The sequence below is a fragment of the Molothrus aeneus genome, chromosome 25 (genome assembly GCF_037042795.1).
Source record: "Molothrus aeneus isolate 106 chromosome 25, BPBGC_Maene_1.0, whole genome shotgun sequence".
NCBI lineage: Eukaryota > Metazoa > Chordata > Aves > Passeriformes > Icteridae > Molothrus > Molothrus aeneus.
The window spans coordinates 5,840,135-5,854,549 of NC_089670.1; the positions used below are offsets into that span (position 1 = coordinate 5,840,135).

The window sequence follows — 14,415 nt, forward strand, 5'->3', positions numbered from 1 at the left end:
GTGTCGCAGCAGCACCGCGCATGCGTGCCGGCAGGCGGCGCATGCGCATGCCGGGCCCCGCCCGGGGGAGCGGTACCGCGGAGCCCCAGCAGGAGGCGGTGCCCGAGGCCGCTGCCGCCCGCGCGCCCTATCGCGCCCTATCGCGGCCTATCGCGGCCTATCGCGGCCTGCGGCGAGGCGGGCGCGGTGCCGGTGGCCGGGACATGGCGTCGCGGGGGGGAGGTCGGTCTCGGAATCGGAGTCCTCCTGGTACGGCGGGGAGCAGGGTGCGGCTCAGCAGCGGCCGGGCCGGGCCGGGCCAGGCCGGGCCGGGCCAGGCCGGGCCTGCGGCCTCGGCGGGGCCGCGGTTGAAGCGGCCGGAACCAGCCCCTTCCCCCGCCAGTGACCTCCTGTCATTATTTTCGTGGTTTTGGTTTTAAAAGCATCAGGTCCCACCGGGAGGGGCCCGCAGGTTAAGGGGGAACAGCCGCTGAGTTCGGCTTGGCCCGCAGGTGCCGGAGGAGCTGCCCCGCACCCGTTTGTATTTCAGAGCTGTTGTGCCACCGAACAGCTTTTGAAACCCAGTGCTTTGTTATCCGAGTCGTGCTGGGTGAGCGCAGGGAACCTGTGTGCTTGTACTTGCAGCTACAGTTGGAAACTTCCCAGGAATGCGTTGTTCCACCTGCAGGGATCTGTATTTATTTGCATTTATCTTACCGTTGTCTTTCATCTGAATAAAGTGTGAGACAATTCACTCCTACTTGACCCACTTTGGTCTTTGCAGCTTCTCAGAGGTTCACTCTTTCAATTACAAGAAATGCTGAATTTATTGTTTGTTGCAACGTTAAAGAGAAATAATCCCAAAACATAGTTCAGCTGGAAAGCATTAACCAGCCTGAGAGGAATATGGTCCTTTTGGGAGACTGAAGAAGTCTCTTCATCTGTTTTTTTTAGGCAGGAAGGAAAAGACTTTTGAACAACCCTGTTCAACAACTGTAGAAGAGCCTGAGCCTGAGCCTGAGCCTGAGCCTGAGCTTGTTCCATATATTCTGCAAGGAGAGGACATCCAGGCACTTGAAATTAAGGCGGAGGACCTGGAGAAAGTATGTATGAGTATTTTTACTGCTAGAAACAGCTGCCTTAACAGACACTCCTGTTGGGTGTTTAACAGAGGATGCTGCCCATTTACTTAAGCCAAATGTCACTCCTGCAGCTGAGTTCTCATGCCATTTTGTCTGTCAGGTTTTTTATCATGATAAAATGTCAGGTCATCAGGTTCAGTTGCTAAAAGTAAAGGATTATAGGTGCCTATAGAGTCCCTTCAAATGGAAGGATAAGTCATCTGTATCTTCAAAATTACATCTTCAACTTTCTGATGCAATAAGACCTGTAAGTTGTTTAGTAGCTCTCATGGCTTTCCTTCCAAAACTCAGATCACAGTGTGTGAGTGGAAGCATTTGAGTGACACAGAAGCAGAAATCTCTTCTGGAAAGTGATTTAAAACTCTCCTTTTGTGCCCCTGTTATAAACCAAGATCCAGAGAAGTAAGACAGTAACTGAGGTGGTATCTGCACAGCTGTTTAAGGTGTCTTGTAGGGGAAGAATCATAGAAGATTTGGCTTGGAAAGAACCTTAAAACTCCTCTATTTCCACCCCCCCTGCCATGGACAGGGACACCTTCCACTATTCCAAGTTGTTCCAATCCCCATCCAGCCTGGCCTTGGACACTTCCAGGGATGGGGCAGCCACAGCTTCTCTGGGCACCCTGTGCCAGGGCCTCACTACCTTCACAGAGAAGAATTTTTCCTAATGTGTAATCTAAACTTACTCTTCTTTGTCTACTTTGAATCCATTTCTTCCTTGTCCTGTTGTTACATGTCCATGTGAAAAGTCCCTATCCAGGACTCGCAGCACCCTTACCGGAAGTGTACTGATATGACTACTGTGTATATCCTAAAAGGATCAGATGGAATAAAGGTGAGTCAGTGTGTACCTAACTGCACTTTGACTGTTTACTTCCTGAAGCTTCATCCTCCACGCCTTGCGCGTGATGCTGGGAGAATTCCAGTTCGGAAGAATTACCTTGTCCGAAAATACCGACCCAAGGAAGTGGCACATCTCGTAGCACATCCTGTTCCCCCCAAGGCACCCAGGGGACCACTGACTTTTCCTGGTAGGGTTCAACTTCACATCTTACCTCTGGGTTTTGGTTTTGCTAAGCCAAATTTTAGTGACCCGCCTCTGGGGTTGGGTATTTTTATATGTATGTTGTAGGATCAAGACAGTTTGATGATGGCTGTGAAGAGATCCTCCCTCATCATATTTTGGGAAGTCTCCAGGAGTTAAGGATGGAAGCCTTGGCCAAAAGAAACACTCAGGTTGGTTTGCAGAGTTAGGAAAATGGTTCTGCATAGCACTTTTCCAGAGGTAGAGTGTGGTGCCTGCAGTACCTTTCGATGCTTTTTGGCACCTATCAGGAACAGGGCAGGCCTGAGGTGTGGTTTTTCCAGCCTCATCACACTCTGGGGGAGGGTTTGCCTTTGGAGAAACTGCACCATCAGGTTTTGGAGTCCTGTGTGCAGGACCAGGTCATGGAGGGAACAATTACACAGGCTTCCTCTTCCCTATGTGCCCTGCTGATGGTGTCAGGGAAGAGCTGGTGTTGCAGCAATGCCATTGCTGGAGTTTCATTACTCAGATAAACACTTCCATTGTATCTTAGTGTGTCCCCACTGCCCTGGTTTCCTTCCTCTCAGATTGCTAATGTAACAGTGCAGTCAATCTGAAGAATTCTTCTCCCCTCTTCCATTCCTGTTTTGGTGTGCATGGAGAGGTTCATTTAATGTTTCATTTCTCATCAGCTAGCAGATGCTATTAAGGTTCCTCATCCAGATGTTACTGCAGCAGCTTTAGAAGAGGAACATGGAGGAGAGGAGAAAGCAAAGGCACATCAGGCCCAACTAGCAGAGAACAAAGCTTTCCAGAACTGGAGCCATCATATGGCAATGAGGAAAAAGCAGGAGAAACACCTAGGAGGTGAGAAAAGCTAAGGAGGTCTCATTCTATGAAATTCTGTGTGCAGGTGGAGAAGTTTGATGTTGCCACCTCAAATTGCACTAGTCATTGCCCACCAGGGTTAATCTCATTGCCATTGCAGTCTAATTCCATGTTCTCAGAGCTCCCGCTGCTCATGCTGTTTGCTCTGGATGTGGTGGAAAGGTGAGCTGGTGGCTCTGGCTGGGGAGAGGGCAGTGGATTTGGCAGGGAACAGTGTAAGTGGGTTACAGGTGAACAATAAAAGTGGCAAAGGGTGTGTCCAGAAGTGCAGCACCAATGATTTGATGTTTTTCATTTATAGAAATTCTTCACAAGCCAGAGAATGAATTGCTGATGAACATGTCAGACAATTACAGGCAAATCCAGGAAGAACGTGACCTCATTGACCAGAGTCTCCCTGCCCTATTTCCTGGAAAGGTGAGAGCCCCACTTCCTGTGTGTCCTGATTGTGCTGCTCTTGCCACACAGCACAGACACTCTTCTAAGTCAGTCTCTGAAGTGCTGTCAGGAGATGTTTATCAAAGCCACTCTGAATCCTTCAGCTTGGTGTCTGAGCAGAGCTTTCAGGGACATGAAAATAAAAACCTGAACTGTGCTATCCATACCAGCCAGGGGAAAGTGGTGATGAGCAAGTGGCATTTCATGATTCTCACTAAAGACTGTTGTGCCCTGGGAAGTGGCATAGGAACATGTCACAATTGTTGTTCCAGGGGCAGAAATATCTGATAGCTTCGGGCTTGGATTTTAGTAATTGCCATGGAGAAAAGGGCATGGGTAAGACAGGAGGGTTATGGGAGTATCATGTTAATTTTTTTTTCACATTTATAGCACTGTCAAAGAATTTGCATTTGTGTGAGGCTTTATTTTAATATCATTCAACCTTCATGTGCACTAGATAGAAGAAAGTTCATCTTTGACAGCAGCCTGATAGAAATTTTGGCTTCCTCAGCGGAAATGGATAATTCATAGACTTTTAAAATGCTCGTATAGTCAGGGTTAGACCTCTTCTTTTTAGCTTCAAGTGCCTCTGAAAATAGCAGGTAGTTGCACCATTATCCACAACAATCAGTGGGAGCCTTGTTTCCCACCCTAGGGATACCGAGTGGGAAGCGAGTTCTGGAGCCTTCCTGAGCAAATTGGGGATGAACTCACCGGGCTGACTCTGACCCTGACCCGGACAGAATGTGGGCACCCAGAACCACTCACTCATGTGGGGAAACCCCGAACTGTCCAGAGGGAAACAGGTAAGGGAACACTGCAGAGAGGTGATTCCAAAGAAATGGGGCACAAGTGTGAAGAAGCAGCTCCTTCCCTGTTGAGCCTCCTCTTTAAAACACTACAAGGCTAAAGTTTGGCAGAGAATGACATTTGATTAGGCGTGTGGGTGTGTAGAGAGTGAGCTCTTGTATTGGTATTTCCACAGGTCTGAAGCCTCCGAAGAAGATTCCTTGCCACCTAAACTGGGATAAGAGTCTTTTCCTGAAACATCGACGGCAGGAGCTAAAATCTCTCCTAGAGGAGCTGGGCTTTTATAAGCCGGTAAGACCAGAGGAACAAGGACATTGGTTGTGTCTCTTGTCAGGTGCTGTAGAGTAAGAAAATTGTCAGGAGTTGGATCTGAAAAAAGCATTAGGAAACTAAAACTTGGTCCCGCAGTGTTTTTTTGTGGAAGTTCCCATATTTCCAAAGGGCCACACCTATGAAAGAGTTGTCTGACCTCCTGAAGTGCTGCATGGAGTGGTCTAGGGGCCTCAGAATGGGACCCCAAACCAGCAGCATGCAACTTCCAGGACCCAGGCAAAGAAAAACCTGCCAAGTAGTGGTGCAGGACTTTGATTTAGTGCTGTGGGGCAGAGGGAAGAGATCTTTACCCATGTGGAAGACAGACTCTGAAATAATCTCCTGAAGGCAGGTGGCCCCTCCTCCTGCAAACAGAACAAACCTCACTTTTTCTGTCTTTGAAACCTGTCTCTGAGGATGAGGAACATGTGAAGGACACTTTCTCTGTGTCCTTCTGCATGTTCTCTCCTGTATCACTGCTAGTGGGGAATGCAGTCATCTAGGATTCTTGGGAATCTCAGAATTGGTTCTTTTCCGTGTCCCTTGAGCATCCTTTGGATGCCTCTAAAAACCATTGTAGGAGCAAGATATCACAACTTCACTTTACTTGGCTGAGTTGGTGCATTTGTCTGGTGTTTTAATGTCCTTTCTGTGTAAAAGAGCAACTGTGAGTTGATAATTTCTGTGTATGTCCAGGATCTGGAAGGACTGGAGGTGATTGGGAAAGGGCAGCCTTTCACATCTGTCTCAACTAAGGCTTTTCTACATACCGCCATTTCTGAAGAGATTGAGATCCTGTAAGTTCTACTTTGTGGCAAAATAAAGAATTTTGGGTGTGCAACATCAGTCTGTGAGGATATCCTTAGCTGTTCTTATCCAGAATGGAGACAAGTCTCCACTGGGACACAATAAAAGGCATATTCTTATATTATAATCACCAGATCTAGGAGCCTTTGTGCCTGGGAGCCTTGTGTCTAAGGAGCAAGAATCAGAGAAAAGTTTTGTTGAGGTTCTTCCTCCAGTCTTCACTCTGTGTGGCTTCAGAGCTTAGATCAGGCAGGGTGGGATTCTACTCTCAATTACCTCTATTTGATTGAATTTTTCTAGCCTTCCGTCATTACTTTCCTAGTTTTCCCCATCCTGTCCATCTGTAACAGGCACAGCCTGAGAGCCTCTTGTCCTTTTTCACTCATGTACTTAGACAGGTCTCATTCTTTAATATTTTGGCTGTCCTGTCCTCTTTGCCAGTGACACGTAGCTAGGTGGGTCCACCACGTCTGCAGGGCTCTGTCCCTAAAGAGAGTACTGTGTGAGAAAATAATAAATGGGATTATTTCTTACAGGGTCTTGTAATTCACCCCTGGTTCTCCCCTCTCTGGAAGTGAATTTCATTCCATGAAAATGCTGGCTTTTGTTTTCTTTAGCAGTGACCCCTTAGGTGACTCCTTCACTGAGGTTCCAGAAGCTGAAAAGGTTCCATCTTTAGTTTTCTGTGGCGAGCCTGCTCGTTGGATCAAGGGCATCACTGCTTGCAGGGTAATTGTGAGATTTCAACTGTTTAGTCAAGCTAAGCCTATTTGAGCTCCCAAGTCACAGTTGCACAATAACTGTCATCCCAAAGCCACAGAATGGGGGACTTACTCTGAACATAGTAGAATATCCCTGTATTTGCTCCAGAGAGATCTAGGAACAGAAGGGCTCTGGTTGTGATGTGCTGTTCAGATTCCCAGGCATTGTCTGTAAAATGGCTACTTCTTTGGACTTGCCTTACAAGTTCTCCTACCAAGGCTTAACCCCTTATTTGAGCTATGAGTTCTTGCAGGATAAATCCCACCAGATAGAGTAGAAATTGTTTCTCTTCCTTGTAGAAGGAAATTGGTATTGCTGCCCGCCTCACCTTTGAGACTCTGGCTAGCGAGAAGGCTGAAAGCTTCCTGACAGTGACCAATGATGGCAGAGCTTCCATTTGGTACAACTGGATGAGGCTTCCCCAGCAGATCCCCTCCAGAGAAACCAAGGGGAGGAGAGTGCCCTGCTTTTACTTTGATACCAGACCAGGTATGAGACCTGCTGGTCTCCAAGACCTTTGTACCTCAAGCATAGAGCAGGAATTTGGGAGTTACCTGGGATGTGGAGTCTGACTAATGGCAGAGCACTGCTGGGTGATTTCTCCTGAGGAAGCCACCCTGGGTGTCAGAGCTGACTCACCCCAAAAGAGCTGTGCAAGGCAGATCCCTCTCCTGGAACTTAAAGGAAAGGAGGTTGCTTCTGCTCTGAGTGTAAATGGGTGGAATATTGAGAAGTGAATAATTTTCTGGTGGCAAATGGGTAATAATCTTCTGGAGAGAAGACTGAGCTTGCTGTAGAAGGAGAGTGCAATGGAAATAAGGCCAGTTCAGGAACATAGAGACTGAGAGTAACTCTGGGAGGAGAATGATAGCTGGATGAAGTGTGATAACCAGCTAAACTATGGGGAAAGAGTCTCCTAGAGAGATAAGGACACTTGGGATGGTGTTGGAAAAGGGTCAGGCTAACCAGGTGGCCTCTTGCACACCCAATGCATTTTCTCTCTTATTTCAGGTGTAATTTTGCCTGGAGAAACTCGGAGGTTTTCTTTTATTTTCAAGTCAGAGAGAGCAGGCATTTTCAGCGAGCCCTGGGAATTTAGGACACATCCCCTGTTATTAGGAGGAGCTCTGCTTCAGGTGACCCTTTGGGGAATTGCTGTGTATGAGGATAAATTGGCTGACTTCAGAGAGAAATTGGAGGTAACCAAGCATGTAGCTGGGTAACTGAGCTTTGAACTTTATATGCAAATAGAGGATAAGGGTGGGAGTGGACAACATGGTATTTTTATTGTTGTGCAATTACTGCTGAGAGTGAGATTTACAGAATGTCTGCACATACTTGAGCAGGTTTGCTAAATGACATGAGGAACTCTGCAGTCTATTGTAATGTTGTTACTAAAGACATGACTGTGTCTCCTAAAGTGTTCACACTGGTCCTTTAAAGAATGAAATTTCTGTTGGTAATTAATTTCATTATTTACTTAATGGGAAGGGGATTGACTGTTGTACTGATAGCAGTTAAGGTATAAATTGAAAATTACACTATGCTTTGAAAAGTATAGTTTGGGGGCAGGATTTGTAGAGTTTATTTGAAAAGCTGTTGGAAGTATTGCTCTGCTCAGCAGGGTTTGCAGTTGTTCGTGTCCTTGTAACTCTGTATAATGAATAGTGTGGTTACAGGTGGGACTGAGTTTGTGTGTTTGCATATGGAATGGGGACTCACACATGTTGTTCTTGTTGTGGTGTCTCAGAGTGAGCTGGCTGCTCGAGAAGGTGCTTCTATAGTGAAAGAAAGCCTGAATGAACTTCTTAAGCCAATTCGGACACCCGAACGCACCCCATCTCCTGTGGATGCCTGTGTCACAGAGGAAGAGCTGTTCCACAGGAAAAATCCCGAGGTGATGTTTGCTATTGGATGGACTGCACAACTGAAATAAGTGGGGAGGGCAGACCCATGGGGCTGCTGCGTCCCTGGGATTCTGGAGCTGGCAGTCTGCCATGGAGGCTTTAACAGCTGGATTTGAAGAGAGAAGATGCAGCTCATGTTTACCTTTTCCCCCATTGTCACAGTTGCATTATCAGCATCAAGTGGTAAAGCAGCTGCATAAACTATGGAGACAGCACCTGACTGTGCCTTCAGTCTTGGAGGAGGAAGTGCCCTTGGGCCAGAGGAGCACTGCAGAGGACATGGAGTATCAGAAGAGCACCTTGGAGCCTTCCTCTGTCTGGAGCAGCACCACTGAGCTCCCATGTGGGAAGCACACATTAGAGGATGCTCCAAGGGAAAAGAGCACTGAGGAGGAAGAAGCAGGTCCTTCAGGATGGAACCTTTCCCTCGAGGACTTTAAACAGGTGGGAACCTCTGTTCCCACAAGCTGATGGGAACCAGATACCAGATGGTGTGTTAATTCCCCTACAAACAGCCCAGCCTACCCCAGTGTGGGCCCACCCAAAGGGCTGCTGCCAATATGCTGGGAGTTTGCAAGATTTATGATGTGTGTTGGCTCTGCTGACCACACCCTCAGTGCTCTTGTAAAGAGATTCCCAAGAGAGGCTTTGTGGGCTGTTGTGTGAAGAAGAAAAGAGAAGCACACAATATAATAGATATTTTAAGCTCTTCCCCCTGTTAGCTCTCTGTCATCCCAGGATTGAATGTGGGGGCAGGCTGGGCTTACAGCCTCCTGTAGCTCCCCCAAGGGCTCTTCTCCTTGGAGAGCCCTTCCTATTCATCAGAGAACTAGGGGGGCACTCATGACAGGCTGTGGATAAAATACAGACCTCCTTTTATTAAAGCAAGAGTGCTTTGGATTCTGTCAATGGTTTTTCTGTAGTGCTCTCTTGGAAATCTCTCTGTTGCTTTTATAACTAAGCTTTACTAGGGAGCCTTCTAGCTTGATGGAATCCCTGTTTCCCAGAACACCTGAAGCTGCAAAGGGACTTAATAGCGGTCTGGTGAGGGAATCTGGGTTTGTTCTGCAGATCTTGGGTATCTTGGCCATATCCTAGCTGTGTAGGAAGCCCCATCTGGGTGTGTAAGTGCCCAGTGCAGCCTGGTTTCAGACCGGTGTCCAGGAAGAGAGCTGTGGGCTGCTCCACTGAGCTCAGGGACTGGGAATAAAGACTGAGAAGTGTTCCACAGCCCCTGTGAATTTTCTCTCACAGGCTATAATGTCAATCTCCGGGGAGGAGCAGCAGGAAGAAGCACTGACCCAGCTCAATAAGGCTGCTCTGGAGCTTTGTGTTGAACAGAGACCAACTCAGTTAGACCTTCTGTATCCACTCTGGTGGGTTACCTTTGCAAGGAAAAGCTTGTGAAAACATTGTGTGATCAACAGCCTCAGCAAGCTCTCTTGCAAGTGTTGTGATTCAGAGTGCACATAATTATAGGAGGTCTAGAAGTCATCTTTACACTCTGGTTTTTTATAGCTTAATTGTAGCAGCTGTCTAGGACCCAAATGCCTTTTTTTTTCCTGGAGATAAGTTTAGAATATTAAATGCATGTAATTTTGGAGAGTGTACAAGATTATTTCTGGCAAGACTATTCCAGTCTGTATTTATGAAACCTTTGGGTATTTTCTGTACCCTTTTACTCAGATAACTGTCTCCTCCCTCATACAGTCTCTCTGTTCTTTGCTCAGGCTTTCAGACTGTAAACACATCAACAGCTTTGAGCTGCTTCTAAATTAGAAGGATGCAGGTTCCTCTTGGTAAACACAGAGCAGGTAGATTTACCAATGTGTGTCATGTTGAAGAGCAGACCTAGTTTCACAGTAATATTTATGGGTTCCTGGAAGACTGTTGATATGCAAACCATTGAGACCTCAGAGGGCTCTAACATGAAGAAAGCAATTTAGCATCCCCCTGCACAGATATTTGGACAGTGGGTGCTGTTTTGTTGGTTTAGTTGCACAGGGCAGCTGTCAGCTATAAGGTGCCTTCACTTCTGGGCACAGGGTCAAACCAAGTGGCAGTTGCTGCACTGTCTCCCTTCTGATCCTGACCATTTTCTCAGCCTCCAGCTGTGGCGTGGAGCAATTGATGACTTGGTGAATCACTCTCTGAGGCTGAGATCCGTGCTTGGTTTTATTAAGAAAGATGTCTATGCAGAAGCTGTTCCAGAGGAAACAGGTAAATGGTGGTTTTAGCACAGCAACTGCTTTCTGTGGGCTGTTGGAAATGCAGAAAACATGATGAATTTGAACTGAAATGTCAATTTCAACATGTCTCCCTGAGGAAGAAGCATCAGGAAAATAATTGGCAGATTGTGTGACAGTAACAATACTAATTGGGATCCGTGGTTTGGCATCAGGAAAAAAAATCCCCACAAAAAAAGCCTTTTAATTCAGCTAGGTCTAGCCATGGTTTTCATACAGACTGACCCAGCAAATTCTGCCTCAATGAGACCTCTTCATACCTTATTTAAACAAAGAAGTCTTCAAGGTATTGTTTTTCAGTGCAGTACATCTCAGATTAACAAAAAGAGTATAATATATTGCAAAAGTATCACATTCCCACTGTGCTAGTGCAGTGGGATGGACTTTCTGGATGTGTGGATGCTTTTGGTTAATTGAAATCCTTTCTTTTGTAGAGGAAGTAAAGCAAGGAGGAGCAAAAAAAGGAGGAAAGGAAGACAAAATAGCTACTAAGAAAGAAGAGAAAAAGGATAAAGAAGGCAAAAAAAGTAGAGGGACATCAGGAAAGGAGAAAGCAGTAGGTGTTGGGATGCCTGGTGAACCTTGAGTGCTGGGAACAGTGTGATCATCCTGAGGTTGTGTATCCTCAGTTTGAACTAATTTCCAACCCAGTGAAAGAGGTGCTGCTGCTGGGAGATGCATCTTGAAGCAGTCTGATCAGTGTCCTGACCTACGTCCCATTTTTCCTTGGTCTGTCCCTGATTAGGATCATTCAGGCAGCAGAAAGCTGAAAGCAAAAGATGAGAATCAAGTATCTTCCATTTCTGTGCAGGTCGTGAAAGGAGGAGTAGAGTCCATCAAAGGAAGATATGAGAAGCAGAAGGTGAAAGAGGAAGCTGCAACTACAGTTGGGGCAGAACCTGTTCAGGAGCAGGTGGACTCTATTTCACTTGAAACATACCGGGAAAAGCTCTACATTGAAGTGAGTCTAACCAAAGCTTGTATCGTTGTCAGGGTTTTGTTCTTTTCTTGTAAGGCACACTGAGGCTCAGGGGGAGAGGCAAGCATTTTGTTAAACTCAGAAAACTGGCAGACATATGTCCCTTGTGCTGCAGCAAGGTAAGTGTGAAATCCAAATTAATTTGTTTCAGCCTGGAATCTGTTAGCAGAAATCCAGCCATCACATAGCCACATGCGGGACTTCTATCTGGGATGTCTTTAGCATTGCTTGCAGACTCTGGAGGGATCAGCTGAATTAATTGTATCTCAGATAATGTTAAACACACTTCATAGCCAGGGAAGTTATTACTAGAGCTCTGACAGCAGCAGGCTCCCACTTCTATGTGGTTGTGTGAGTGCCCATATGAAAATGTACCTCAGAAACCATCTCTGTCAATCTCAGCCTCAAGATTTCCTCATGTGTTTTCACTGCAGCTGTCTTTGAATTTCTGCAGGTTTACAGGCTGCTGGATTCAATGGTGAGCAAAATGGTGTCTTTATTTGAGGATCTAAAGCAGTAACATGCTCTGAAGTGGGAGTGAAGCCCTTTGTATGTAGAAATATACTTGCTTTTAAAAAAATAAAATAAATAACCATATTTACACAGATGGAGTGGAGATTCTTCTTTCTGAAGTGATTCAGTGGTTACAAATACCGGGCTGCTTCTTTTCTGACACACTGTGATGTGAGACTATTGCTAGATCATCTGTTACTGCTACAGATGATGCTTGCCAAGAAGAGACAAGTCAAGAAGTAGCACCACTCAGAAAACATTAAGACTGGAAAATACTGGTATTTCTGCTAAAGGAGAATTTAAAAGTGCCAGTTAACATGAGGTATATTCTTTGTGTCTTGATTCTGCTTTGCTAGCAGATGAGTGAACAGGATGTCCTTGTACTCATGAATACTGGTACCAGGAGAGTAGACAAATCCATCCTGGGTTTTAGCTTATTTTGGGCATCTTGTCCAGTCTCTCTTTGGGACTTGCTGACAGGAGGCTTCTCTAAGGCATTCTGGATCCCAGTAAAAACACTGTCCCAAGGGGTGTGCCACCCTGCCTGGTTTTGCACTCTTAGATTTCCTTCTTGTGATGATCTTGCCATCTCTTTCCATTGAGCTCCAGGTACCTATACCCCATTCTGAGCCAGGTTTTACATGCTTCCTTCCAAGACTAATCACTCTTAAATGAGTGAAATTTGTGCTATAAAAGTTGTGAGCCATGCTAAGTCCTCCTGTTAGAGCCACCCCTCCTGTCTGTCCATCTGCCTTGTGTGTCTGGGCTCCATCACCATTTTCCATCTGTATGCATCACTGCTGGAATGGGGCTTTTTGTGGAGGCATCCCAGGCCTGCATGTGGCACATTGGACTTGGAGCAGGTTCTTGAGGCAGAGTGAGCTCTCTGTGGGGTCTGTCTTGGCCTGGTGTCAGTAAGTGCCACCTTCCTGCTAAAGTTGCTGGACAGCATTCCCCAGAAAGGCTTTGGCCCTGTAGAGCAATGACATCAGTGTAGATCATTAATTGGGGATGGTGATCCCACTGGAGCTCTTAAGCAGCAGATGCCTATCCATGCTCAGCATCGCTCAGCCATGAGTTCAGTGGCTCCAGGTGTGCCCCTTGGGCACATGCCCCTGTCCCTGGGCTGGCACACGGCTTGCAGCTGCACATGTAGTGTGAAATGACTGCTCCTTCTGCTGCATTGGTGTCTTCTGCTTTCTCATTTTAACTCCTGTGCTGTCCCTGGGGAGAGATCTATTTCTCCCCTTGGCTCCCAGCAATACCATGTCAAAACACAGCTTGTTTTTTTCACTGGCCAGGTGAGGCTCCTCATCTTTTGAGATGTTTTCTCATAGTGGGGTGTGGGGAAGCATTTTGGCTTCTGTAGCAGCAGAAGCCTCCTGTGGCTCAGTGGGCAGAGACCCACAAAGGGAATGTCTCTGCTCAGCATTCCTGGAGTGAGAATTTCAGCAACATTTTGAGAATTAGGAGGAAAAAGGCCTGAAGTTGGGGTGTGTCTCACAGGCTCTGACAATAGCTCCTGCCTCCCTGGAGATGATTATCAGCTTTGTGAATTTGCCCAACTCAAACTGCTCAAGCCATCTGTTTCTAGGAGGGAGGGAGTCTGCATGTTCTAGAGGCAACGTGATTGTCGGAGAGGCAGGAATCCTTTCATTTGGTAGTTTTACCTTAAAGGATGATAAAGCCCATCCATGTCTCCATGGATCCATATCTTCAGTCCAGCATATTGAAACCAGGCTCCATGTGTTCATCTACCCACAGGAAAATCTGTTAATACAACATGGGGTAGATGAAAGTTTTACATCAGTCACGTACAATGGAAGAATGTCCTGTGCTGGCATTGTCCCTTCCAGGGAGGAGACTGATAGCAGAGGGCAGGTGGGTGGCATAGAAGTTCTGCAAAAGAGAACAAACCTGTGAATAGTCTAATTTCTTGTCATAAATTTTTGTCATAAATATTGCCAGTGCCTCTTCTAGCCTTGGACAAGAGTGTCCTCAGGGAATGAGGTACAAGGAGCATGCAGGAAAGGATGTGCTGGCCAACAGTTGTGGTACTCTGCTGTCTGGCTGCTGCAGCTTTTTGTGAGCCAGCTGATTTTTTTTTTTTTTCCTTTTGCATTGATTTGTGGAAGTAACAGAACAGGAACTGCAGTGGAATTAGAGGTGGTTTCCACAGAGTAGCTTTAGAAACATATACTTCTTACTTACAGGCCTAGTGTGAGCTGTGGGCTCTGTCCTAAGCAGCAAGACCCTCAGGGCTGTCAGCCCTGCACTCTGCAGGATACTGTAAGGCTGAGTCCTTGCAGCCAGGCAAGGAAATTATTCCTTCTCCTCTCCCAAGCGTGGGCATTATTTGTATTAGTGTTAATAATTTGTGTTGTGTTTGCTAAATAACCAAGGTGAGCAACCTTCCTGGCCTTGGGAGTTGCATTCCAAACCCATCACGTGAGTGGGGCCTGAAGACACCATCACCACCAGTGAGGATGGGAAGGGGGGGAATTGCAGGAAAATGAGGCAAGTGGAGATGACAGTACATTTCCAATGGCAGAGGGGGTCTGGGTGAGCAGCCAGGCTCTGCTGAGGGCAAGCAGTGCTTTGCTGG

The 14,415-nt window shown here is 46.5% G+C and overlaps 1 protein-coding gene across 1 annotated transcript; it reads left to right on the forward strand.

The window, feature by feature from the left end:
• Positions 1–188: 188 nt before the first annotated feature.
• MYCBPAP (MYCBP associated protein) lies at positions 189–11,902 on the forward strand. Its single transcript, XM_066565614.1, has 19 exons — positions 189–249; positions 934–1,082; positions 2,005–2,152; positions 2,254–2,357; positions 2,841–3,015; positions 3,338–3,453; positions 4,130–4,280; positions 4,460–4,575; positions 5,293–5,393; positions 6,021–6,132; positions 6,465–6,654; positions 7,177–7,364; positions 7,916–8,062; positions 8,235–8,516; positions 9,327–9,448; positions 10,177–10,292; positions 10,753–10,874; positions 11,130–11,279; positions 11,752–11,902. The coding sequence occupies exons 1-19, from the start codon at positions 204–206 to the stop codon at positions 11,815–11,817; spliced, it is 2,601 nt and encodes an 866-aa protein (XP_066421711.1). The 5' UTR covers positions 189–203; the 3' UTR covers positions 11,818–11,902.
• The last annotated feature ends 2,513 nt before the right edge of the window (positions 11,903–14,415 follow it).

Bases quoted from the DNA above. Each gene is read 5' to 3' on its own strand.
- MYCBPAP (XM_066565614.1), top strand. From the start codon at position 204: ATGGCGTCGCGGGGGGGAGGTCGGTCTCGGAATCGGAGTCCTCCTG. The intron at 2,358-2,840 runs GTTGGTTTGCAG...ATTTCTCATCAG, and splicing joins TGGCCAAAAGAAACACTCAG to CTAGCAGATGCTATTAAGGT. The intron at 4,576-5,292 runs GTAAGACCAGAG...GTGTATGTCCAG, and splicing joins AGCTGGGCTTTTATAAGCCG to GATCTGGAAGGACTGGAGGT.